The 26,333-nt window shown below is 38.9% G+C and overlaps 1 protein-coding gene across 1 annotated transcript; it reads left to right on the top strand.

Annotated features, from left to right (window-relative positions):
- Positions 1–8,229: 8,229 nt before the first annotated feature.
- LOC146311094 (glycogenin-1-like) lies at positions 8,230–21,703 on the top strand. Its single transcript, XM_084742983.1, has 7 exons — positions 8,230–8,386; positions 13,944–14,079; positions 14,185–14,359; positions 14,597–14,759; positions 16,445–16,571; positions 18,629–18,866; positions 21,148–21,703. The coding sequence occupies exons 1-7, from the start codon at positions 8,245–8,247 to the stop codon at positions 21,313–21,315; spliced, it is 1,149 nt and encodes a 382-aa protein (XP_084599109.1). The 5' UTR covers positions 8,230–8,244; the 3' UTR covers positions 21,316–21,703.
- The last annotated feature ends 4,630 nt before the right edge of the window (positions 21,704–26,333 follow it).

Below are 26,333 nucleotides of genomic sequence, written 5' to 3'. Positions count from 1 at the left end.
GGACACAAAGTGGAAGCTAATTTTGCGAGACTGAGCAATATGTCGACTAAACAAGGGACAAAGGAAAATGGAAAGTAGATTTACTCAAGTATTGTACTATTATGAGGAACTTGTAAGTTACTGGAGTATTTGGATTTTATTCTAACAAGGTGGTAATTGCAGTACCCTTTATGCTACTCACAAAAACAAAAACTATAAATAGTAAATAGGTGAAAGAATAATAAATCATAAAAATAAAACATTTTTTTATATTTTATTTTATATTCCACTACTTCAGAGTTCAGTGTTGTACATTTTCTATCATTTCATTTATCCAGCAGCTGTAGTGACAAAATATTAATAGGACAATAATAGAATTCAGCATAAAAAGAATAATATTTTACATAAAAAGCATACGATTTTACATTAAAAATATAACCATAAGACCTCAAAACTGCAAAAAGTGTGTGAACAGTTTGGACTCCTTTTCTCATTTCAGATGTGTGTGAGTTCAATCACAGGAATTTGCCCTCTCAGATATTTCCATTTAAATGTACTTGTTTCCCAAAATAAGAAAAAGAAACATATTTTCCCCCAGCCTGTAGTGCTTTTTATCCATCTGGACTGTTTCGGTGTAAGTTGCAGAGTTATTGAGATATCAGCCACTGAGGTGTCCGCCTCCAAAATAATAACTCAGTTACTCAAAATAATCCACAGACTGTATTGTGAACAGTTTCAAAGAAGGAATTTTTTTTTTTAAGCTTTTATGCTGTGTGTTCTATACCTCATAGGAACACTAATGTGTTCTTATGTACTCACATGCTATTTGTACAGTATTGTTGTCCCTGTTTTTAATGCATTTTATGTTTTTTTCTGCCATTACAGTTCCCCATGCAGGGACAATAGTTGAAAATTAGCCATGATGGCTAAACTGGCACATTTACAAAAACATTCAATAGCGTGCACTGTCCCTCTAACTATTAACTTAATAATTAAAACAAATAAATGACTGATTTTAGTCCAAAGAGTTTAAGGTTACGTCATTTGTCTCAGATAAAGGGAAAACGCTGCATCAATCACCAGACATTATAGTATAACAATCAATAAATAAGAACATTAAATAGGTCACATGTGCAAAAAAAATAGATTATAGTGATAAACCAACCAACAAACAAACAACAAAACTCAAATTAGTGCAAATTATTCACCCACGTTTCTCACATTCATACTGGGAGGGCATACTACTGCTACCCATAAAACTGTCCAATAAAAAAGAGAGTGAAGAAAAAAAAAAGTTAACAGCTGTGTGTCTCAAAACTTTTCTTCTTTGCTCTCCTATTAGTGCTCTCACAACCCGTCTCTGATTTATCTGATGACCCTTTGGAAGGGCTGGGCTGGAAACCACCTTGAGCAGGTACATGTACAGTAAAAGGATGCTTACACATTGATGCATTGGCATTAACAGTCTAATGATCAATCTTTTACTTTTGATACTTTAAGTATATTTTACAGCTAATACTTCAGTACTTTTGTTTAAGTTGCTCGTAACATTTTAATGTTGTTGTATTTGTACTTTTTCTAAGATAAAGGACTTTGGGGCTCCATTTTAATGCTGCAACAACATACATTTACATAGATGCAGAGATTTACAGTCATTCAACATCAGAAACATAGCTAACAAAAGCCGAGTCTGGCGAGAGAGATGGAATAAAGGCAGAGGAACAATTAGGAAGTGTCAGGTTATATACTGGAATTTGTCCAGAATAGCCTTGTGACTTCTCGCTGTCAGCAAAGCAGCGACATTACTTTACTCTGCACTTTGCACACACTTAAAGACACATTTGCACATCTGAGATTGCTCATGACACACCTGCGGTCTTACAGTTTTACAATAGCCTTTGGTTCTTTGCTCAAAGAGTTGACAATGGTAAAGACAAACAATCACCTTCATAAGAGTGTTTCTTGTTGTCCCTGTCTTGAGTTGTCCCTCCGGACTGGCTGCGGGTGTTGAGTCGTCCCGACCTGTGCGAGGCTTCAGACCGGGGCAGAGTGGAAGCTGGATCCCGGAGAGTCTGGAGAGCTGGTTATCTCTCTAGGAGGAGTCAGTCAGGAGAGGCACAGAGAGGACCTTTGGCCTGCCTGGACCCTGAGACAGGCGTCGTCTGACAGTTAACATTTAACACCTCAGCTGTGTCATCATGTTATTGTCTATAGTAAGATGTATATCTTTGTCTTTTCTTGGAGATATAAAAGCAGTTAAAGTAAATATCTGACTTACATTGAAGAGTAGTGGGGAAATTATTAAAAAATATATAAAGACTGAAAGGGTTGCACAAAATATTCTGTGACAACAGAAAAGAAAGAGGAGATATAGACAAAAGTCAAGCAATCAAGAAAAACATTACCATGGGCATTTACAGTAAATTATATGTAGGGAAAATTCACAATCTGCTATGTCCACATTTTGTCAGCAGGTGCTGCTATGGGGGCAATTTTTCCTGAGTTGAACTTATCAGGTCTTCACATCAAGTGTATGAAATTTGCTTTTTAAGCCCTAACCATCACCCTAATTTTATCCATATACAATTTAAAGGAGTATTTGCTTTCTTGTCAAGACTTAGATGAAAGGATGGATACCACTCCCATGTTTGTGCATTAAAGGTGTAATTTTTAAGATTTAGGAAGATCCGTTTGCAGAAATAGAATATAATATTGTTTTTGTTACCTTTGATTGAGATGTTTATATCTACAGAGAGTGTAGGTTCTCTTCAACAGAGTCTGCCATGTTTCTACAGTGTCCCAGAGAGGACAGACCAAACCTCACATCTTTTGCGAGTTTGGCTGCCGCTGTTATTTCTCCTGTATGCTTGGAAGGGGAAGGTGAGACAAGCAGTATTCAGTTGGTTGCAATCTACAACCTCACCGCTAGATGCCACTCAGTCCTACACACTAGTCCTTTAAATATGACACTACATCTAAGAGATGGACAGCATAGATTAGCATTAAGACTGGAAATGGGGGGAAACGGCTGGCCTGGCACTATCAAAGCGAAGTGACATGGAGTCTGCCCCGCTTACCTGACATCTCATCCTGCCCAAGAAATACTCAAGCACATGACCTTCTGTAAAACCACAAGTTGTTGTTCTTATACTCTTTTGGCAGACTTTGTTGCCATTGGAAAGAGCAGCTAGCAGTTCCCCTTGTTTCCCATATGCCAAAGGTAAGCTAACGGTCAAAAACAATGTAACTAAAGAGGCAAACTCGTCCCTTCGATACTTACGATTTTGCATCTAACTTCTGCTTTACAACACTTCAAGCTGCACTTTACCAACAATAAATGACATTAAAGTTAACCACAGTAAAGTATATTTTAACAACACCAATATAGCCAAATTTAACACAGCTAACATTCTCTCTTAGAACAGACAATAATCAAAATTATTTAACAATTATTCTCATATATTATTTAACCATAAGTGTTTTTTGAAGCCCATTTGGCAAATTGTCTCTTCTAAGTTTTGGCAAGAATTAGAGCAAGCATATTGCCCAACAGATATTTTAGCAGATATTTTAAATAGTCATCGATTAAAATTGGAATTTCAATTAATAAACTATAAAATAAATCAATAGATAAATAAAAAAGCAATAATTGCAGAACCTGCACCGTCTCATCCGTCTTGCTGCATTCTGTTGAAAAACAGTTTTTTGGGATGACGTGATGAGTATTTCTAATCTCAGGATGTCTTTTGTCACATGTTTTTTTTAACAGAGCGTGCTCACATTTTGCATTTCTGTCAAAGATGTTTAAAACATGAGGCCTGTGTTTGCTTGCATAGTTTGCCTCAATGCCACACAATGCCTTGTAACCTGAGGCACTGAGCCAGCTGCATCACTTAGATTAAACTGCATCACTTCACTGCAACACTGACATTTTACTGCTGCAATTACTCTTTATTCCAGCACACTGCAATGCTTCAAAATGCTTTTTTGTTTTCTTGTCTTTATGCCTTTTCCCCTCTTATATCAGTGTCATTTGACCTGTATGTCTAGGCTATATAAACATCTCTCTGTGGCTATGGTATATGAGTTTGCCAACTTTACAGCATCCAGCAAAGTTCACAGTTGAGAATATTCAAACTGTAATGCAAGGAAACAAGAGTAAGGAGCTTACATTCAGTCCCAGGCAGGCTGAAGGGCTTACAGTCCAGAGCAAGGCCACTCCAAAGTAGAAAATCAGCTTGTTGCAGACTCAGAAGTAGTTTTAGGCACTTTTCTGCCTTATTTTCCTTTCCCAGCCCCGCCTTTTCACTTATCTACTTTTCTATTAACCCCTTTCCCTCTCTCTTTACTCCTTTCTTTTCTTCACCTCCCCTCCTTTTCTGTGTTTTTACCTTTCACCTCTACCGCTGCTCAAAAAAGACACAAACATTCCCATAAACAAGACACAAAACTGCACAAAGTGTCTCTCTCTGCTCAGACAAACACATTTTAGTTAGAATCTGCCTCTGAATCCACACAGCTCCATGTCTCCATCTTTCTATCTCCCTTTCAGGTCTTTCTTGCTCAGACACCTGATCAGCCCGGTTTCACTCTGAGGTGCTCTCCAGTTACCCTCTCCTCCTGATTGCTGGTCTCAGGGCAGCGCTCCACCTCCACTCTGTGATGTACCAGTACCACAGTTTTAGCCGAGGACCCTGAGCCAGGATCAGTTGTTGGTGTAATAGTTGTAACAGCCAGCCAAAGACTTTCTCATAAGCCTCCTGCATTATTCACTGGCACCTCAGAGCACATGCACAGGACGACACACACAAGCATGCACAAAACTAGAGAATAAAAGAGGATAAATAATCTGAAAATTACAGAATTTAATGATGCAGGTATTTATATTATTAGAGCTAAAGGACTTCATCATACTTGTTGCAAAGGCTGGTTTTCAGTTGAGCTAAAACACTCAACTACTGTATAAAGAGGTCATTCAGTAGCGTGCAGATCCCTGCCAGGCAACAGATCATGAAGCACCTACTGCAATTTCACCCCAACTGCTAGATGAAACCTGTGGGGATTTGCAAAGTTCTAACAAGATTAACATGACCCCCACATACGTTGTCCCTAAGCGAAACAAGATTTCAAACTGATGCAGATGTTGATCACTTGTGCCCCCTAGTGGCCGGTTAATAAAAGTGAGACGTCGGCTGTCGATGGTTGTATTAAACAGAGCAGTCAAAAAAATAGAAGTACTGCCTCACAGTTGTATGTCTCCACCAGCCAGTGAATTTACAGTTTACATCCACGTCTGTCCGGACTAAGACTATTATTATTATTATCATTATTATTATTATTATTATTATTATTACTATTATCATTATTATTATTATATTACTCATATAATGTAAGTAGTTATCTGACAGTTGTGGTGGTATTGCAGTAGTTGATTCACCATCTGTTGCCTGGCTGGGATCTGCACTTCCCACTTTCTGTTACTGTGAAACTGTCAAATTTTCTTTAGTATCCAAAAGGGGAAATGTATTTGGTCAAGGGTACATGCAAGGGTGAAAACAGTACAAAAACATAACAAAAATACATAGAGACGAAGACCTTTAATAGAGAGCATACCTGGTTCTCATCCATTGTTTTTTCTCCTGCATGCAGCACCTTGTATGAGGACAAAAACATACATTTACATACAGCGTAACTGTGTCAGTAATAGTTAGTGATTGCACAGACTGCTATGGATGTTAGATACAATGATAACAGCAGGAAGAGAGTATTGATTTGATCTTGCAGCCTTGATATCACACTCTTCCTCTGTGACTTAAGTCAGATTTCTAGTGAAATTGATGAGTTTGCAATAACTACACAGCAGCTCAGCAAGGAAACTGTCTACTAGGAGGAAGTTTATAAATGACTGTAACATGCATTACACACTCTGTCATTCATCTTTACTTATTTGTATTTAATGCAGTAACAGCAGTGTGTGAGATTCAGGTGACTCTATCCATACACCCCTCTGTGTGTCCATGTTTAAAGCTTCATTCAGCTGTAATGTGAAGTCATTACCACACAGAGGCAGTGCTGAATCAAGCTGATGGAGTAAACAGGATCTTCCTGTTTTCTTAGAAAAGCAGACCGGTGCTTAGAAAAGCAGACCAGTGCACTGGAGGTCATCAACTGTTGCGGATGACTTGTTGCCACGCACGTCGCAAGGCTCTTCTTAAACTAAAGCAAAGAGGACACGCTTGATATACTGTATATTAATAGAAATTTCTGCATCTGGAATTAAAGTTGTCATTTCTCAAAAAAAATGTACTTGCAAGTCCTGTAGAGAATGTACAGAAAATAAAAGTACTCATTCTGTGGGTAGAGTCCATTTATTCTGACACATGCTAATACTCTACTCTGTAACAAGAATGCCGTAAAAGTTTCAGTAACTTAGTGGCAGCAATTAGCTGCTAAGTTGCTATAAATACATTTCAGTGTTATTACTATACTTTACGTTTTTTCAAATCTTTTTTTTTTCCCCAAAATTTAATTTTGTCTGAAATTATGTTTGAAAATACACATCATCATTTTAATGAATGCGTACAAATGGGATATCTAAGGCTAACAGAGATTTTCCAAATGCAGATACTGTTGTTAAATGCAGTTTACTTTCACATACAGTCGGTCTTGGATCACCCTTAAAGTGTCTTTGAAATAACACAAATTGTATTCAGTGTGTTGTGCCAAATGAGAATAAAACTAAATAAAAATAATTTTCCTTTATGCAAATCACACCACCATTTACTTTTAATGTATTCTGCAATATATTGTAAGACAAATAACTTTTCTGTCTAACTTACTGAAACCCCACTGAGTGTTGTTTTCAAGATTCACTCCAGTCCTGCTGTTTTCTAATCTATTCTGTGTTTATGTGAGCACCATAGTGACCTGACTCCATGTATCACCACCCTAGAGCCTATAGCTGTTAGTTTGTTGGCCAAAACAGTAGTGTTAGATGACAAAAATACTAATCTAGCACACCCCCTGGCTACCCAGAGGTGGAGACTAGAAACCCAAGCTGTAGATCTTTATTAACACTAACTGCATCACTGTGACATCACTGGATGCAGGATGAACAACAGATTTTGCAGCATTTAAACTCTTTCTCTGTCAATATAACACACACTAATGAATGTATTGCTTCAGCTGACTACATTTACCATCAATACGGACTGGATAAACACATGAAAAGTGCCAGAGTACCTAAGAATTATACAGTACACGAGTAAATGTACTTTCCTCTGCTGTTTGTATCACTGTGTCGTCTCTATGACTTACTCTTAGGACACTTTTTTCATTATTCAGTGTAATTCTGCAGGAAAGAGACAAATTAAGGCCTTGCACAGTTTATCTTACAATTGCCATGCTTAATTGTTCAGAGCATGTAACTACAGGAAAGCATTTTTGATTTATTGTGGTGAATCTTCAAAAATATATGTAAAAATCCGTATTCACAGCTTAGTACAGAATATATTGTATCTTGTAAGTACTTCAAGTAATACAGTATTGCCTCAGTATAACATCTTTGTACTGGATCAGGTCAGAGGACTTCATCTATATGACAAGCAGCGCTCTCCTTTGCAAAACAATGGGGTGAAAACTCTCTGTGCTGGAGGAAGACTTGACAAAACCCCAAGTCACCTGCAGAAATTTTTCCTGGTATATGAGTTTAAGTCATATTCAACCAGATTTATTCATTTATTTGTTATTTACTTTTGAGCAACTTTTTCCAGTCCTTGTTTTTTCTTAGTTGAATACAAGACAAAAAGTATTGCATTGTATTTATTGATGTTTTACACAACGTCCCAACTTTTTTTTGGAACTCAGGTTGTATAATCAACAAATTAATGATGATTTAAAGATTAAACTAACCAGCATCTAAAGTAAGTGATAGTTAGTTAGTTCCACTTTTACTAGCTGTGACATTAAAATGATGCTTACTCAGTCAAGTGATGTCATATACATTATTCTGAAGTGGGCCAATGTCCATAATGAGTCCTAAATTAAGTATATTTTGATTAAAATAGGCTACATATGTACTAAGAATTTTAAATGCACTATTTTTGTTGCAAGCTGTTGCGACAGTTGACTGTGGTTTCGATATCATTTCAACAGGATATAAACCTGTGTGTGATTATCTCATCTCTGACTTTTTTTTTTTTTTAATAAACTGCAAGTAGAGAGATAGAGAAAGCGCAGGTGGGCGTGTCAGCTGTCAGAGATCACATGACCCGGAAAATGTGGGGCTTAATTCCTGTGTTGGACTGCTCCCAGCTGCTGAAGCTCTGCCCTTCGCAGTGCAAACCTTTCATCTGCCCCATCACGACCCCCGCGGCCCGGGCGGACTTTCCTCATCGCACCATGTCAGGTAGGACACAGAGAGGCTCCGGCGACGCCCACAGCCGCCACACTGACACCAGAACACGGCCGCTCCGGACCGGACCGGGGCTGCGAGAACTGCCCTCTTCTCACCAAATATCGCGAATTTATTACACGTTACGGAAAACAGCAGCGGTTTCGCTCACTGCTGCTTTAATATGGACAGAGACGAGGCAGTGATGTTTGATGTTAGTACAGATGTTTCTGTGAACATCTGTCAGGTTGTGATGATTTATTTGATGAGTTGCTGCAGCGGTTTGGACCACAGTGAAGCGTTATAACAACACACAGAGCACTTCCGGTGACCCATTTCAAAATAAAACCGTTTAGACCGCAACCGATGTTGAGCAACAAAATGTGAAAGAATTCTGATCAGAAACAAAATCCAGGATTTTCATAAAAAGGCATATTCTGAATTGAATTTTGCTATTTCATCTTGGCTCTAGTCTTGAAGAGTTTTAATTATAGCTCATACTGGACTTTTGAGAATGATACTAATATCACTAAATAGAGCTTAAATTGAACTATTATCATCAGGAGTACAACCATCTATTATTTTCATTATTGATTAACCTGTTTTATCAATTAGTCAATCAATTATTTTTTGTCTAAAAAATGTCATAAAATGGTGAAAAATGTCTTGTTTTGTCCACAACAACTATTGATTTTTTTTTGTCATAGAGAACTAAAAAAAACAGAAAATAATCACATTTTAGAAGCTGAAATCAGCTAATTAATTATTTAAATAGTTGGTAATTAATTTTACAATTGACTGCAATTTGATTGCTTCACTGATGAAAATTGTGACAAATGTAGTTGGATATTTTAGTGTTGAAAAAAGCTTGTTTTACTGTCATTTGTCTAATTTACTTTAAACAAAACGTTTCCATGTTTCTACTTCAATTTATTGTACGTTCTCGGTCAACAGTCACAGCACATCAAAATATCTAATAAAATAATGTTGGTTTAGATCTATAGACCTTTTACGTAACAGCCATTTTGACATTAAATAATACAAGTGTTTACCAGTGATACTAACTAAGGTTCAGTTCCATTTAGGTCAAACAGAATCAGAGTGCTGCTGTGGTGCATGTTGCCTCACTGGAGAGTCTCTGCTACATTTAATTAGTATCACTGGTAACTCCTGTGTTTAACTTATTATTTCATGTCAATATGGGTGCTGTGAAAACGGTTTATCACAGACGTGTCGTATGTTCACAGCCACAGAGTCAGAGAGAAGTCAAAATGGAAGTGTAGATTGTGACACTGCACAGCTGGGTGTCACAAAGTGTGTTAGTGGAAATTACTCACTGCATTACCAGCATCGATAATTTCTCCATGTAAATTGCAGAGGTTAGCTTAGCCAGCTCAAAGACAAAGATGAAAAAAGAAACTGCTGGCTGTAGCTTCATATTTACAGCACAAACATAAGAGTGGTATTGATTTACTTTTCCAACTCTTGGCGAGAAAGCAAATAAATAGGTCAGATTAGATTCAGACTTTATTGTCCCAGAGGGAGATCTGTTTTCACAGCCAGTCCAACATAGAAACACACAGATATAAACACAGCAGCAACATCATTTGTTCAAGTATATTATTAGAACTATTCCTTTAAGGTGTCACATGCATCGTTGCACAATCTTGAGGCCCCTTCATGTAGAGCAGCCCTGTATTAAAATGTAGTTTTAAGAACTTTATTATTTCAGTTTAAACACATTTACATGGTGCATTTTTCTAAATATATTTGTGCTTAATCAGATTACAACCTTATGATGGAAGATTAGGGCCACATTAAAGAAAAAAAAGTCTGCTTTTTAAGAATAATGTTGACATATCGAGAATAAAGTCGAACTTTCAGTATTAGTGCCACACATAAGAAAAGAATAAAGTTGAAATACTATACTGAGAGAAAAGTCAGAATACTTAATTCTTGACCTTTCAACTTTATTCTTGCCATTTTCACTTTATTCTCAAAATGCAAAATTTAATTAACCTTCCTTCTCTCATTTTTTCCCCTTATGCCTTGCCCTAATACTCTTCCCTTCATATTAATGCTGAAATGATTAGCTGATTAATTGATTAGTCTAGCATCAGAAAATTCATCATTTTGATAATTAATTCACCAGTAAAGTTATTTTAAGCAAAAATGGCAAATATTAACTTGTTTAAGCCACTACAATGTGAATAATTGCTATGCTCTATGATTATAAATGGAATATCTTTAGGTTTTATACTGACATTGGACAAAAACAAGATATTTAAAGAAATTATCTTGGCCTTTGGGGACATTTTCAAGACCTAGAATTGAAAAAAATTAACTGAAAACAAATACAACTTTTAAATAAAATTCTGTTGCACTGTTGCAGTCCTATTATTATTATTATTATTATTATTATTATTATTATTATTATTATTATTATTATTATGCACAGATAGTGGGAGAAATGCTGACATTAAAGGGTTAATCAGCCAGACCTAGCCATGTTATGAAACTGTCCTTTTTTTTTCACTGTCTAGTCTATGGTCTTGTGCACACCTGCTGAAAAAAGTAGAACTTCTGTCTGTTCCAAATATGTCTAACTTGCCCCAGTTCTTTAAACTTAACTTTTATTCCACAACTCAAGAGTGCTTTTATTTTTTAAAGAAGAAGCCATTAACTTCCTGTGTTACTGTGGTGTATTCGGTTAACTTGACTATTTGTTTCTCTGTGCGTACGTGCGCCACAGTGTGTGGCCTTTCTTTCTTTCTAATTCTATAAACGGCACATATTGTCACATCCTTTACAGTATATTACTAGTAGTGTACTACTATGAAAAATAACTAGAAAAGCTACTCTATGATAAAGGACTGGTAACAGTATCTATATACAAAAATGCATGACATGAAATTACATCCAGGAAACAGTGTTCCTATGTTTTACTGGTCCTTTTACATGCAATATTCATGCATTTTGTTTATATAAAACAATTAATTTGACCTATAAGCATAAGCATATAAAGAAATGTATTTTTTCACGGTTATTCATGAATTTACTCAATTATATTTTAGAATCTGTGCACCATTATCACTATTTTAAACTGATTTACCAGAATTAGTTATTCATAAACGCCTGTCTTCATAATTATGAAACTTATCAGAGCCAGAGGTGTGGAGGTCACATGGTTACGTAGCCACAGATAGCTCAGTGGGAACACAGCACATGCTTCCTGTATGGCCTTGCAGGCGAGGCAGGCCTCACACTCTTTTGATAGTCACTTCATAGTTCCTTGACTCAGATCTTAGCAACCGTACAACACCGCCTCCCCTCCGGTCAGGTTTCCCAGAAGCCCCGTGCAACACACGCATTCAGCCTGATGAATACTATCTGCTGGCTCTGGGCCTACTTTCACTCCAGCAGCGACACACTGTGCCCCCTGCTGTCATTAATGCATGGTGGGGGGGGTGGGGGGGGGGGGGTCATCAGACACTGAGCTACACACAAAAGGCCTGCAGACGAATTGGACACACTGGTACTGGTGGGTTAGACAGTGCAGACAGGACGGGACAGTGGATGTGAGAGTTTTGTTCCTGTTTGCTAAAAGGGGAAAAAATAGGGCTGCAACTAATTAATATTTTCAATGTCAATTAATCTGCCAATTATTTTCTTGATTAATTAATTAGTTTTTTGATTCAGGAAACGGTGAAAAATGTTGATCACATTTATGAGGCTGGAATCAGAGAATTTTGCTTTTTTTCCCCTCAAAAAATTACTCAAACCAATTAATCTCTTTATCAAAATACTTGGTGATTAATTTACTAATCAATTAATTGATTGATTGTGGCAGCTCTAGGAAAAAAAGTTCATAGATTTAATGTAGTTTACTGTCAAATGAAAGGGATACTTATGTTCTGAGTACCTGCAAGGAAGGTGAGCAATGCTGTGGACAGGGATAGTGAAAAAAATGACAAACAATGAAATGAAAATCTATATAAGTGACAACTTATACACCACTTTATCTTGCTGTCAGACAGCCTTTTCTGATGGGGAACCTCTGTTACATCAGTCAAATATTACTCTCTCCAAACCAACCAAACTCCATTGGCAAAATCAATAATTTTACCTCACAGAACACAGGAGTGTTGGTCCACCGCTGCCTCAGCTGATTAGTTTGTTTGCATTATTGTACAATAACGACAACAAACTAACCAATCGAGGCAGCGGTAGACCAGCAACCCCTGTGTTCTGTGAGGTAAAATTTTGTCAATGGAGTTTGGTTGGTTTGAAGAGAGCAGTATTTGTCTTATATAGCAGTGGTTTCTTAATTGAAAAGGCTGTCTGATGGTCAGGTAAAGTGGTGAGAATATTCTAAATATAGCACACACAATCTCGTATTGATTATTTTTAACTGGCCCTTTTTTTAGATGGCTAAAATATGTTTTGTTGAAAGACCATGTCCATAGCAGTAAATTGTTTAGCTTCCAACACCAGCACTCCTGCTGCTTCTACTGTAAATAGCACACTGACTAAATTTAAGTACCTCATACAACCCCACTTAAAAAAAAAAAACTAAACTAAACACTAAACTATCCCCTGAAGAGACAGAGGCACCAGTGGTTTCAGCATCAATGTTATGGTGGAAAGAACACAAAATGCTGCCTTTTTATAATTTCTATGTGAGAACATTTAGTCACTTTAATAGTAAATGTTGATATAAATGCCCGGTCAGTGTCTTTTTAAGTAATGTACACAGAGATAATTGTATATTTACATAACTGATATTTATAAGTCTATCTTAATCATCAGCATGATTAATAGGTCACCCATTGCTGTAACAGTATAGCAGAGAATAAAAGCCAAACAACAGCAACAGTGTGCATGAGAGCTGGGGAAGCACCAGGAGTTCTGATAAATACAGTTTTCATTAACCCTGTCAGTTCCTGCTGGTGTTCTGCCTCCTGTTTATGTGATTATGTGATGTTTGATGCTTAATGGGGGAGGAGGCTGTAAATAATTCACTGCAATTTATTGGTTATCATGCTTTTAGAAACTATCCACATTCCTGGTGTGTGTCTTCGGCCTCAGTGAAAGATCAGCGACCCAGTTTGACTGGAATGAAACCTGAGAAGCCATTGTTGTACTTTGAAGGAACAGTTTGGATTATTTTAAGTCAGGCTGCATGAAATACTTATGCGTCTCCAGTTTGGAGAAGCCGAGAGGAGCACCAGTACAGAAGCTAAGCAATGTACTTGACCTTGATCTGTTTTTTGCATGAAACTGAAATGGTTTAAGACAAGAAAGACATAAAGTCATGGCACTAACTTCTCCATGGCAGCCATATCGATGTGAAATAGCTAAGGCCCCGTTATATGTACTTCAGCAGAGCCTTTTCAGTGAGACAACATGCACAATTACAGAACCCTGACTCTGTTTGACCTGACTGGAACAGAGCCTTTATTAGTATCACTGGTAACACCTAAGTTTACCTACTACTTCATGCCACATGGTCTTTAGATAATAAATGTCAAATGGCTGATGAGTGTGTCCGTCTTTGTGTTTTTCCAAGCAGACCAGGCTTTCGTGACGCTGGCCACAAATGACAACTACGCCAAGGGAGCGATGGTTCTCGGCCAGTCGTTACGAAACCACAACACGACCCGGAAGCTGGTGGCGCTCGTAGGTCCTCATGTTGCAGAACCTTGCAGGTAATCGCTGATGTTGGGTTTAAAAAATCCCAACTCTTTAGCCTTAATTTCAAACACAAACTATATCCAACACGCACGCTGAAATACAAGCTGTTTTTGTTGCAGAGATGCACTGCGGTCCATATTTGACGAGGTGCGCGTGGTGGACGTTATGGACTCAGGAGATTCAGCACATCTGTCCATGATGAAGCGTCCTGACCTGGGAGTCACATTCACCAAACTACACTGCTGGACTCTCACACACTACAGCAAGTGTGTGTTCATGGACGCAGACACACTGGTGAGAAACAAACCTGACAACGGGAGGAAAACATGCACAGCGGCAATGAAAAACAGTGTAAAAACTGTGATCACAACATGAAACGGTCTAAATTTCATGAATTGTTAAAATGTAATCTATTGAACACCTGAACTGCATGTTTCTGCTTTATTATTGCCTCAGACTTCTGCATTTTTCAGCAAATTGCTACTGCGGAAACATGATGAAACTCAAGTAAGTAACCTTTGTTTTATTCAGGTGCTGTCAAATATAGATGAACTCTTTGAGAGGGAGGAACTGTCTGCAGCACCAGATCCAGGTTGGCCAGACTGTTTCAACTCAGGGGTGTTTGTCTTCAGACCGTCCAACGAGACGCACGAGAAGCTGCTCGAGTTCTGCAGCGAAAACGGCAGCTTTGACGGTGAGACACGGGTGTTTTCATCTGTATTTTTTCTTCACCTTTTGTAAACTGGAGGCACGTACCTCATACAACCCCACAAATGGCTAAAATATTGGTATTTTGCATGAAAAGTTGGACATTTTGAAAAAGATAAATAATGGCTAAAATTTCATCGTCTTTCACTAAAGTTACTGGGACTTAGACTGTGCAGAATGAGGAGTTGGACAGAGTTTATTTGAATAAACAAATTGTAGTGTATGTGACTGTATTTGTCTTTTGTTTATAAGCCTTGGCTGTCAGTGGACAGTGTGAACATGAACCGAATACAAGACGGCACCAAACATTTCTACTGTGGCTCAGACCAAAGCAAATCAGCTGCAGGAGCCATCGTGTTTTTGATATGAAGAGTTTGTTTGTAGCTTCCAAAAGTTCCTGTTACCCCTCTCCCTCTACACACGGTCATACGTGTCCTAGTCTTAACTCCGACTCGGTCTTACCTTGTCCTCACACGGCTGGTTCACCTCTGCCCTTTGTCACATACATCTGCCATCTGTTTGTGTGCATAAGGTTCATCATATGTTGTCATTCACTGTGTGCAGCATCCTCTTGTCAACACTTTACAGTTTCTATTTTTGTCAGAAAGGACACAGTCTGTGGGAATGAACAGTATGTGTGTGTGTGTGTGTAGTTGACCATTCAGGTATGTACTCTAGTGTGTGTGTGTGTGAGTGTGTGTCTGGGTTTCAGTAGCCTGAGAAGAAAGGTCAAGAGAGGTAAATGCTATTGCAATTAAACCATCAATTTTTTCCCCAATAAAATTATCTAATTTAATTTATTTGTTTGTTTCATGTCTTTGAAAACTCCCTCTGCTCAATGGAAAAATGCAGAAACAATCTCACATGACTGTTGCTGCCCCAAATGTGGGTTTGTGTATGTTAACATACCAGAGCTCTTAGCTATCTGTGACCTTGTTCCACTTTAGCCAGAAATGTGGAAACGGATCTTCTGAAGTTGCCCCCATAATTCTAAATAAATGATGTAAATGAAAACATACATTTAATAGAACTGACTCCACTTTTCACATATAAATACAACACTTTTTGGTGGTTGTGGTTGTGTCCCCCTCTATGTATCCTGCTCAGTTGTCTGATTTGTTGCCTTTACTAAATCAAAATGGGAATTTAGGGAATTAAGTTAACTGTTTACTTTATCTGATACCTTTGAGGGCAATTCTGGTTTATTTAAACCAGGGACTGTATCATAGAAACTTCTTGCCTTAAGATAAGTAAAGTCTAAGATAGGATTTTTCCAGTTTAATAGAGGCCAATTCTCCTATTTTACTTCATCCTATTATATCTCAGGTTAGGAAATACTAAATACTCAATCTGACATCACTTACCAACATCTATGTGAAGTTGTGAACTTGGAGCTAACAAAAATCTTTCTGTTTCTGATCGTGAACACAACATAAGGAGGTGTGTTCAAATGGGCTCATCTCATAAATACAGTAAACACAACCCCATTTGAACTGTTCATCTGCAATGTCTTTTTGATTAAATTAGATCATAACCCTAATTACCATGGTTACTAAGATAGGATCTGTTAGTTAGGATGTTTCTGTAATGAGATCTGCTCTCTTGGCCAGAAGTGGTGTCTCGAACTATGATTCTGAGCTTATTTGTCTGTGTTTCTGTCCATGTCTGCAGGTGGAGATCAGGGGGTCCTCAACAGTTTCTTTAACACCTGGGCGACGGCAGATATTTCCAAACACCTCCCCTTCATCTACAACCTCAGCAGTATCGCCATCTACTCCTACCTGCCAGCTTTCAAACAGTCAGTGCACACAAACACACACTCATACTGGCTTTCTTCATATGTCCATGTGTAGTCGACTTATTGCCCCGGTTCTGTAGATTTTCTTGTGAAACCTCAGGATGTTTGTTTGTTAGGAGACATAAAGCTTATCCAAGGTCGGTGCAAAGGTTGTGTATTTGTGTGTGTGTGTGTGTGTGTGTGTGTGTGTGTGTGTGTGTGTGTGTGTGTGTGTCTGTGGTCAGGTGTTGAATTACAAGACACTGCTGAAATGTAGGGGAAGCACAACACGTTCAACACAATACATTCTGCCACAACCTGCTTCATAAAAGAGGCCTTACTGTAGCTTGTATACTTTGATTTATTTGAATTTGTGCTGTTTGTGTCCTGTTGTGGGGTTTGTCTCAGTAAGTATTAAAGCAAAATTCCAGGTCCTTAAAATGCGGGTTGGGAACATGGCAACATCAATATACAGAAACTGGAGTAGGCTGAGTATTATGTAGATTGTAAAGGGGTAGTTTTTATTATTTGTAGCGGGGTTGTATGAGGTACTTAGCCATAGTCAGTGTACAGACACAGAAGCTTATCAATTTGTTGCTATGGACAGGGTCTGCAACAAGATGTATTTAAGCCACTTAAATCAATATCAGTTCGAGTGTATTACATATTTATATATATATGCTGACAGAAACTACCATCATATGAGCCAAATATCGCTCTTTCCAAAGCAACCAGACTGCTTTGGCAAAGTAAAAAAGTAATTTTAGCCTGCAGAACATGGGAGCTGCTGGTCTACTGCTGCTTCAATCTGTTAGTTTGTTTTTGTGTGAAACCTGTGTTTTAAAAGTTTAGTTTGGGTTCACCAATGTCACACAATAACACAAACAAACTAACCAATCACGTCACTGATAGAAGCCACTTCCGTGTTCTGTGGAGTGAAATGACTGTTTTTGCTAATGGAGTCTGGTTGGTTTGAAGAGAGCGATATTTGGTTTATATAACGGCGAGTTCCAGTTGGAAAAGGCTGTCTGACGGCAAGGTAAAGTGGTGAAAATATTCTAAATATAGTGTGCAGTTGAACTGATATAGATTTCTTTAGGTGGGCCTTTTTCAGGTGACTAAAGTACGTTTTTCTGCTGACCCTGTCCACAGCAGTACATTGCTTAGCGTCCCACCCTGTGACTACTGCACCTTGTCCAAACTGGGGGCGTGCTGACCACCACTGTAGGTAACAGGTTTGGGCCCATGCCAATATCCATCGCGATGTCATCGGCCACTGCGCCGTCTACCATTGTATAATCATTAAGTTGCGCTTTTGACGTGTGGAGGAGAAAATTAAAAGACGCTCCTGCTGCTGTTCTCTGCACTTCTCCATATCTGGTTGATTATTTTCTTTGTAAATACACCTAAATTGTGGACATTTCCAAACTGACAGAGACCAAAACATGTTAAAGAACTGTCATGTGATCAACAGAGCAATTTTTTACAAACTGCTGAAAGCTAAAGAAAAGCAAAGCAAACTGACCCTTCGCTAAGCCCCGCCCTTCTTAGTTGATGTTTCTACGCCTGTCATGCTATTCATTCTCGCACTGCACAAATGCTGTTTGCAGTGATAACGGAGGCACACACTGATGAAGGCCAGATGGCCGGAAACGCTTTGTGTGATTTTCTGCCAAACATGATCAAGTAAAAGGCTTGTTGGATGATGATATGATTTATTATACTTTTGACACTTGTGTGCCCAGTTTTCCTATGAAATGAGGGATTATTACAATTATTTTCATATTGCAAATCACAGTGTGAAACGGCTTCTGCAAGCGCTTTGTGGTTACATTGTCATTATGACTGATGGTAAACAGATGGAGTAATAATTTGATATCATAAGGGGGAAACTGCATTAGTACCATGTTCTCCAGTCTTTGATGTTGCCTGCAACAACAATCAGTAAGTAGTTTTGGAGTTAATATTGAGTAAAGCTTATTGGCAAATTGTTTTTAGAGACCACAAGAGTGGGTTTGCATGTGTCTTCCACTCTTTTCTGCTGTCTTACATCCTCTTCGCCTGCTGTGTTTTCACAGGTATGGACATGATGCCAAGGTGGTGCACTTCCTGGGCAAAGTGAAGCCGTGGAACCACTCCTACGACGCTCAGAAGGGCGAGGTCAGAGGTCATTCTCTGTCCCCTGAGCCGTCCCAGCTGCATCCTGACTATCTGCTCATGTGGTGGCAGGTGTACGCCAAATCAGTGATGCCTTTACTGCAGCAGGCCTACGGGGACGCTCCCTTCAACAGCGGCTTTGCGGAGCTGAACGAGGACGTAAGTCAGCCGTGGTGCATGTGTTGAAAGATAAACGAGGAGGCTGTGACTGTGTGCGATCGTGTGTTTAGACTGTTGCATAATCATCATGTCCTGACTGTTGAAACCTCTAATTACGAGGTGACCGCTCCTTTTTCTCGCTTGTATTTTGAATGTGTAGATCTATCACGGTTTGCAGTTGCCAAGTGGTGAAAATGCCACATATCCAAGCCTTTTGTTTTTGTTCTTAAGCTCCAGATAAAAATCTTTGATAGTTTTGGTTGTCGCAGCAACAAGAAAAAATCGATTGGTTCCACATTCCTCAGCACCAATCTGTTGCCAAAGTTTGTGTGAGTTGCTGCCGGTATTTCCAGTCGTCTCAGTCGTGTCATGACTGTATGAGCAGCTCGCTGTTGTCTCTGAAGCATGCAGGGTGCCAGTCAAGCATTAAACAACTGTTCAGCGCTTCACAGACGAGCAGGAAGTTGCCATGCTGCCTGTTGTAACAGAGCAGCGGTGAAATAGTTAGTGAAAAAAGGATGGCTGCCAGATCCTCCAGCTTTGCCCAACTGCCTGAAGCTTTGTCATCTTGTGTCACATCGACAAGTTTATACAAGCAAGCACCCCGGCTTTGTTAAGAAACCTTTTACGTCCAAGTGCTGGCTCAGGCTGAAGTTTTTTTCAATTTGTAAGCAAGTCAAACTTAAAACGTAAAACCTTTTTCATTGTTGAAAGTGACACTGTGCCACTTTAAACAACCGAATAGTGCCTCAGTGGCCAAGAATGGCAAGAAAATGTCACATTTATTTAATTTCCCAAAATGTTTTAGGGTCAGTTAGTTTGCAATTTCTGTCTTATTATCAGGACAATATTCTGGGTTGATAAAGCATTTTGAGTACAGGAAAATTGTGAGAAACACAGGCAGAGGGCAAGGTGTCTGCAGCCAAATTCACAGAGGACTAATATTACCCAGGGACCTCTGGTAATTTCTAATAATTGCGGAGGTCATCTGTGAACTTAATCCTGTGCAAACCCACTATGTCCATAATTAGTTAAGTAAAAATTTTACCTTGAATTACCCACCATATTATGTCAAACACAGAGGTCCTGTGATAATATTAATCCAGGTCAGTTTCGCTGTGATTTTATTTTAACAGCTGATCAAGTAGGAAATTTGACCGTGACTTAAAATATATTGAACAGCAGTCAACAGTGTGCTGTGAGACTGACTATATTAATGTTTAAAGCTACTACAATGAGTTTTTAACCAGATATTAAACAGTCTCAGTTCAACACTGTTGCCTCTATATGACCTACATAAGCAAACAAGACCATCAGTGGGAAGGTTGTCTGTTCCTTTATAGGTATTCTTAATGTTTTCTACTGGGACATCAGAGGAAACAAACTTGTGTTTACATTTTTCCCAAGCAAAGTTACCATGAGGACTACATTAGTAAGCTAAAAAGAAAGATGCAGAGATTTTTATTAAGATAATATTATTTTTGATATCATATTTTGTAGTTATTACTACTACCACCTCTGTCCACAGAGGCCTAAAAAATCAAGATATTAAAGTTTATTATAGTAGCTTTGACTCAGATGTATGACCTTGAATTTGAGTTTAAGACAAATAGGTACCAGCATGATTGTGTGACATCTCGGCGGTCTAATACACGCAGCTTAAAAAAGCAGCTTAAAGTCTCCAGTGCACACACACACACACACACACACACACACACACACACACACACACACACACACACAGAGAATGGATTTTTCAGAGAAGTGTGAGGCATCTTTTCAAACTAAAGTTAACAGCATATTTATTGGATTTTTCAGTGGAGAGTGAGTCGAAGTAACTGAAGAATTTCTAATGGGGTTCTAATGGCTTTTTGTGAAAAGAAAAAAAACACAACAGACACAATTAAACAACAGTGTTTTTATATTGCTTAAAATAGTATGTCTAGTAGGGATTTTATACATTTTATTTAATTCTTGTTTGTTTATGTGCTCCCTACTCACTAAAGCCAGTCTTTAGTTTAGTGAAGTGGGCCTTTATTTTACTTCGAAACATGTTACTTGCTCAAGTCATACTCAGGTCTTATCTGCCACAAGTGTTGCAAAATGTCTTTTCTGTACCTTGACTCATCTGATGAAACTCCTGCATGCACTGATTGTGTCGTCAGAGTAAAAAAAGAGTGAGTTCAGTAGAGCAAGGCTGAACTTGGGGAAACCAGTCCTTATAAAGTATTGCTCCACTTTAATGATTCATTCATTCTCCCTCTCTCTTTGTCTCACGCAGGCTGAGCTCCATGAGGATGGGAGAGAGCAGCCGGCGCATTTCGCTCCTCCTCCACAGAAGGTTTCATCACAGGAGAGGAAGCAGCGCTGGGAAGCGGGCCAGATCGACTACATGGGTGACGACTCCTTCGCCAACATCGAGCGAAAGCTTGACTCCTTCTTAAAGTAGCGGGCGGGCGATGACGGAGCGTGACGGACAGAGAGAGCACCAGATGAAGCTCTGTGCGGGTGGGGATTTAAGCACCGCTCAGCCAGTCACAGGGGCTTGATTAGCAGGTGGATGAAGGCATCTGTGCAACGTTCACCCTCACTCTCTGCATCCTGTCAGTGTATGAATGACAGAGAGCAAATCACAATTCCAACCCACTCTTACCGGTCATTGTTCCTCTCGAAGGAAAAGTTTGACATTCTAGGAAAGTATGCTCATTCATTCAAGGGGAAAATTTGCCACACTTTATGTGGATGTTCAGTCAATCAACTGAAGCATTAAATTTGTCAGTGTGTGCTATATTGGCCAAGAGAGATCAGGTTTCCTGCTCGCTGAGCCGCGCCAGCAGTGCCTACGTGTACCAGGATGCATTGTGATCGAGCTCCTGATGCCCACGCAGTTATTACTTTGTTGGTCATAGCGTAGGGTTAGGTGACAAAAATACTCATCCAGAACGCCCCCTGATTACCCAGAGGCAAGCAGCAAACCAAGTCAGAGTCCCAAATTAAAATACGCAACTTTACAAAGAACAGTCAAAAAACGGGCTTTGGTCTCTGTGGGTAATTTTCTCGTTCATGAAAACCATCTGGAGGATGAGTTTTATATGCCTCACCTGTTTAAATATATATCAAGGCTTAGTTATGAATAATTAAGGCCGTGCCAGCTTTGAGTGACAGCTGGGTACTGTCTGGCTCGGCTTCATTCAGCCGCCTCAGCTCCATTCACCTCTTTGTCCATTTTTATGCCTCTGCAGCTGTGGCCTTCAACATGATGTCTTGGGATGTCTGGTTGTCCGTCCTATTCTTGTCTTCAAACTCGGTACAGATGTTCACTTGGACTGGAGGGTGAACTGATTATGTTTTGGAGGTTAAAGGTCACTGTGACCTCAAGTCCGTCCCATTGTCATGAACACCACTCAAGGATGAGCCGATTTGATGAAGACAGCATGTTTCTTATTGGAAATTATTCACACTTAATACATTATATTAATTATTATTCCTTCACTACATGTGAACGCAGGCTGAAACTTGATTAGTCAGCGGAGGCATACAACTTGCCTGTGAGTTAACACAGGCACAGCTAAGATGGCGAGAGCCGGAGCCACATCACTGTGAGCTTCGCTTCAGCTCCTCAGAAACCTGTGGGTGACATCACAGATGCTCCGTCCACTATTTAATTTATCCTCAGTGCCCAGAGGTGTCTTAAGAGGAACAACAGATTTTGCAGCAGAACTCAGCTTTCTCAGTCAATATAGCAGCGCTGAGAAATTTCTTGCTTCGGTTGATTACATTTACCATCAAGTTTGGGTATTAACTAATTACATGTAATCAGGATTATGTAATCAGATTACCAAAAAATAACTGAAATCAGCCCAGATTACATTAAAAAACTGTGTAATTATATCATAGATATGTTATCAAGGATTAGTTGATTATGTTTTGATTACATCTTTAAAATATGGTAATTTTAAAATACTTAAACTTTTTTCATGATAGCCAGTGGTCTGTTTGCTCTTGGAAAGTGCATCTGACATACGGGGTTTCTTAGACAAGTGCTCCACTTTGTGGCTGTGATTTGAGATGTTTTAAAGAGAAAAAAAATATATTCGTGGAACTCAAATTCATGTTTTTAGTATAACATGTAGTATTTTATGCAGTATTTGATTTGGAGTCATTGGAAAGTAAACCAAAAGTGTTCATATTACTTTGCATTTCTTTGTAATCCAAAGCATTACATTACTAATTACAAAACTTGCCGTGTAATTTGTGACTTAATTTCAAAGTAATCTGACCCAACCCTGTTTACCATCAGCACTGACTGGACATCCACTTGAAATGTGGGAAATTTCCTCTTTTAGATGCGAAGATCGACACCCCTCATTTCAGAAGTGAGTGTATAATCTTCCCATCCAACTCTCGGGGAAAAAAGCGAAAAAGCGTGACGTTGCTTCCCAAAATGTCAAACTTTTCCTTAAAGTGTTCTTGTGCATCTGATAGAGATGGATTAAGTCTTCCTAACCTGTGGAACCTTTCAGCAGCAACAGAAACAGAGAAAACGTCTGTGGGAAAACCCTGTGCTTGAAGAGAAATCAGTAAGTTTGAAAGTTGTTTCTGGATTTTACCACTCCTCCGATCCTGCAATAAGTCTATTCAAACCGCTTTAAAGCAGATGCGACTGGCTCACTTCCCTCCTCTCCTCTTCAGCCAGTTATGAAAATCTTGCTTTACTCTGACAGTGTTCACCTCACCTGAGTGCATAGATAAGCGTCCCTACCTGTGCCTCTGACACTCACCAGCTCCCTGTCACTTCAGCTTTGTAACGTCTGGTAATGTTGTATTTGCATGGCACAGAGTTCAAACATGGGTCAGTAATGAAGTCCCCCCATACATCATAAAGTGACGTTGATGTTCAGTTCTGTATGTATTTGTGTGCCCCCCAGACGTCTGCCCTGCATGTTCTCAGTATATCTTTGTGCCATGACCTGTTTTATCACTTCCTGTCTGTAGTGTTACCAGCTGCCTTATTGCCGTTGTACTGTTTACAAAACCTCACTTACTGTAACTGCTGCTAGTAGCACAACAAATTCAACTTTGCAAAGTCCCTCCTTTCCTGTTGCAAATACCTCCTTTTACTTCACTCCAGCTGTGTGCCCTTAAACTAATAATCTATAGCTACTAACGGTCTCCTCACTCCATTAAACACACTCCTCCAAAAGGCAGGCGAGGCTGAGAGAAAAGTTGACATGTGACTTTCTAAATCGTGTCAGCCTGCTAAACCCTGAATATGCATGAGTGTGGAACTGGAACATAATTGTAGTGACATCGGTTAATGCAGGTCTGTCCTACTACCCAGCTGTTAACTGTATGTCCCTGTTGAAGCGCTAATAAAGAACTGGCGAAAAATCACCATTTAGCCATCATGTTTCATTTTCTTCATACTCTGACATATTGATTGAATATATTCATACTATGAAAACAAAATGAATGAAAGTACATAGTTTTTTGCAAGGTGGACCACCACACTTAGCCTTACCATGTCCAATTTCAAATGTGATTACAATAAAACACAAAAAGGATTTTTTTTTTTTTACTATTTTTTCTAAGGGTATGTTAGGCTGCTCTTAGAAAACATGTCCTCCTTTCCATCTTTCAGGGTCATCTGAACTTTGCTTAGTATTTCTCTCGCTCACTGAGGAGGACGAGGCCCATCTAGGGATGTATTAAGGAGAACTGGTTACAACGGGTGCGACCAGCTCTCTTCTGTGCCATGAAAAACATTTGGTGTAGTTAAATTGTTGTCCAGATGGAAACAGTAAACTTTTAGATATTATACGTGCCAAAACTTTGTCATAAAGGAAGGAAATATGGAAGAATTGTGACCCTGAAAGGAAGCGGGGAAAGGGCAATGAGAAGTGGGATCCTCCCAGGAAAATCGAGAGGCTTGGCAAGTCTGGATAGGGCAGCAATTAACAATTTAGTCCCTAGATTCTCAAACAATGATACAAGCACTTAACATTCCTTCTACTGATATCGAGAAATCTTTAAAAATGAAATAAATACCACAAAATTTCAAATGAAAATGCTTAAACTATGAGATTGCTGAAATAAAATATGTTTCGTCTTGCCTGTAATATTTTTGTTTTCATTTCCAGCCTGTTAGTTAGCGCACACATAGCTTTCCAATGATTAGTTACTCGCAAAACCGTGAAGGCAGTTTGGCTACTGTATTTAAAAGTCAGTCATAATGGTGGAACTTGGAGAGCCTAATATTTTCTGAGGTGTTATGTGGTGTCAAAAGTTTGAGAAAAAAAATGGTATAAGTTTTGAGAGCCCAAGTTGACTTTTAAATGTCTCGTTTCGTCTGACCTATGACATAAAACAGGGACAAGCAGCAAGTCCTGACATTTCAGTAGAACTTTCTTAGACCACTTCAATGATTAACTCTCAAAATTGACTCATTTAATTTTTTAAGCAGTACTCAAATGCACAGTATTATTAAACGTTTTCCTCTTTCACCTTCATGTTTTTGTTAAAGTTCTGTAAGTTGCTTTTCATACAGTAGCTACAAATGTACAAGACCAGTAGTCGTTTTTTCTTTAATCCAACATAAGCTAACATACAGGACGTCTTAATCTTCACAGCTGACATGAAAACTTAAAGGGATAGTTTGGATTATTTGAAGTAAGGCTGCATGAGATGCTTAAAGATAACCAGTGTATTACAGACAGTAGATGGTGGTTAACATATTCCCGGTTTGGAGAAGCAGCAGGAGTACCGGTGCAGGAAGCTAAGCTAATGTACTGCTGTGCACAGGATCAGCAACAAAACCTATTTTAACCATAAGGTTGCTCTCTCCAAACCAACCAGACTCTTGTGGCAAAAACAGTCATTTTACCTCACAAGACACAGGAGTGGCTGGTCTACTGCTGCCTTCTGTTTGGTGAATTCAAACTAAGCCTAAGCCACCAAAGTCACACAATAACACAAAGTCAGTCAGTAACAGACAAGTGAACTGATCAAGGCAGCGATCAACCAGCAGCTCCAGTGTGTTGTCTGAGGTTGAATTACAGATTTTGTAACAGGAGTCTGGTCGAGAGAGAGTGATATTTAGCTCTCCTGTTAGAAAAGGCTGTCTGATGGCAAGGTAACGCAATGAAAATATTCTAAATATAGAGTACGCTTAAACAGATTTTTTTAAGTGGCTAAAATTCTTTTTTCAAGGCAGACAGGTCCTATAAATCACAACTGAACAAAAAATTAAAGCTTGCCAAGTGCTGCCTCCTGCCAGGCAATACTGAAATGTCAGTTAAATAGAGGTAGAGATAAAAAAATAATTTTTCAAAATATAAGCAAAGAGTGCAAACAATTTCTGCAGCTGTTAAGATGTGAACTGTGAGACTCAGAAAAAGAGCAGTCAACTGAAAGACAGATCAATATTTGTGTTGCTTCCATGTTAATACAGCAGTTCGGGTCTGCAGT

This window comes from Lutjanus erythropterus, chromosome 18, assembly GCF_056507025.1.
Source record: "Lutjanus erythropterus isolate fLutEry1 chromosome 18, fLutEry1.hap2, whole genome shotgun sequence".
Classification (NCBI taxonomy): domain Eukaryota; kingdom Metazoa; phylum Chordata; class Actinopteri; order Lutjaniformes; family Lutjanidae; genus Lutjanus; species Lutjanus erythropterus.
The sequence above is the reverse complement of the archived record's forward strand: the minus strand, read 5'-3'. Positions and strand labels throughout refer to the sequence as shown.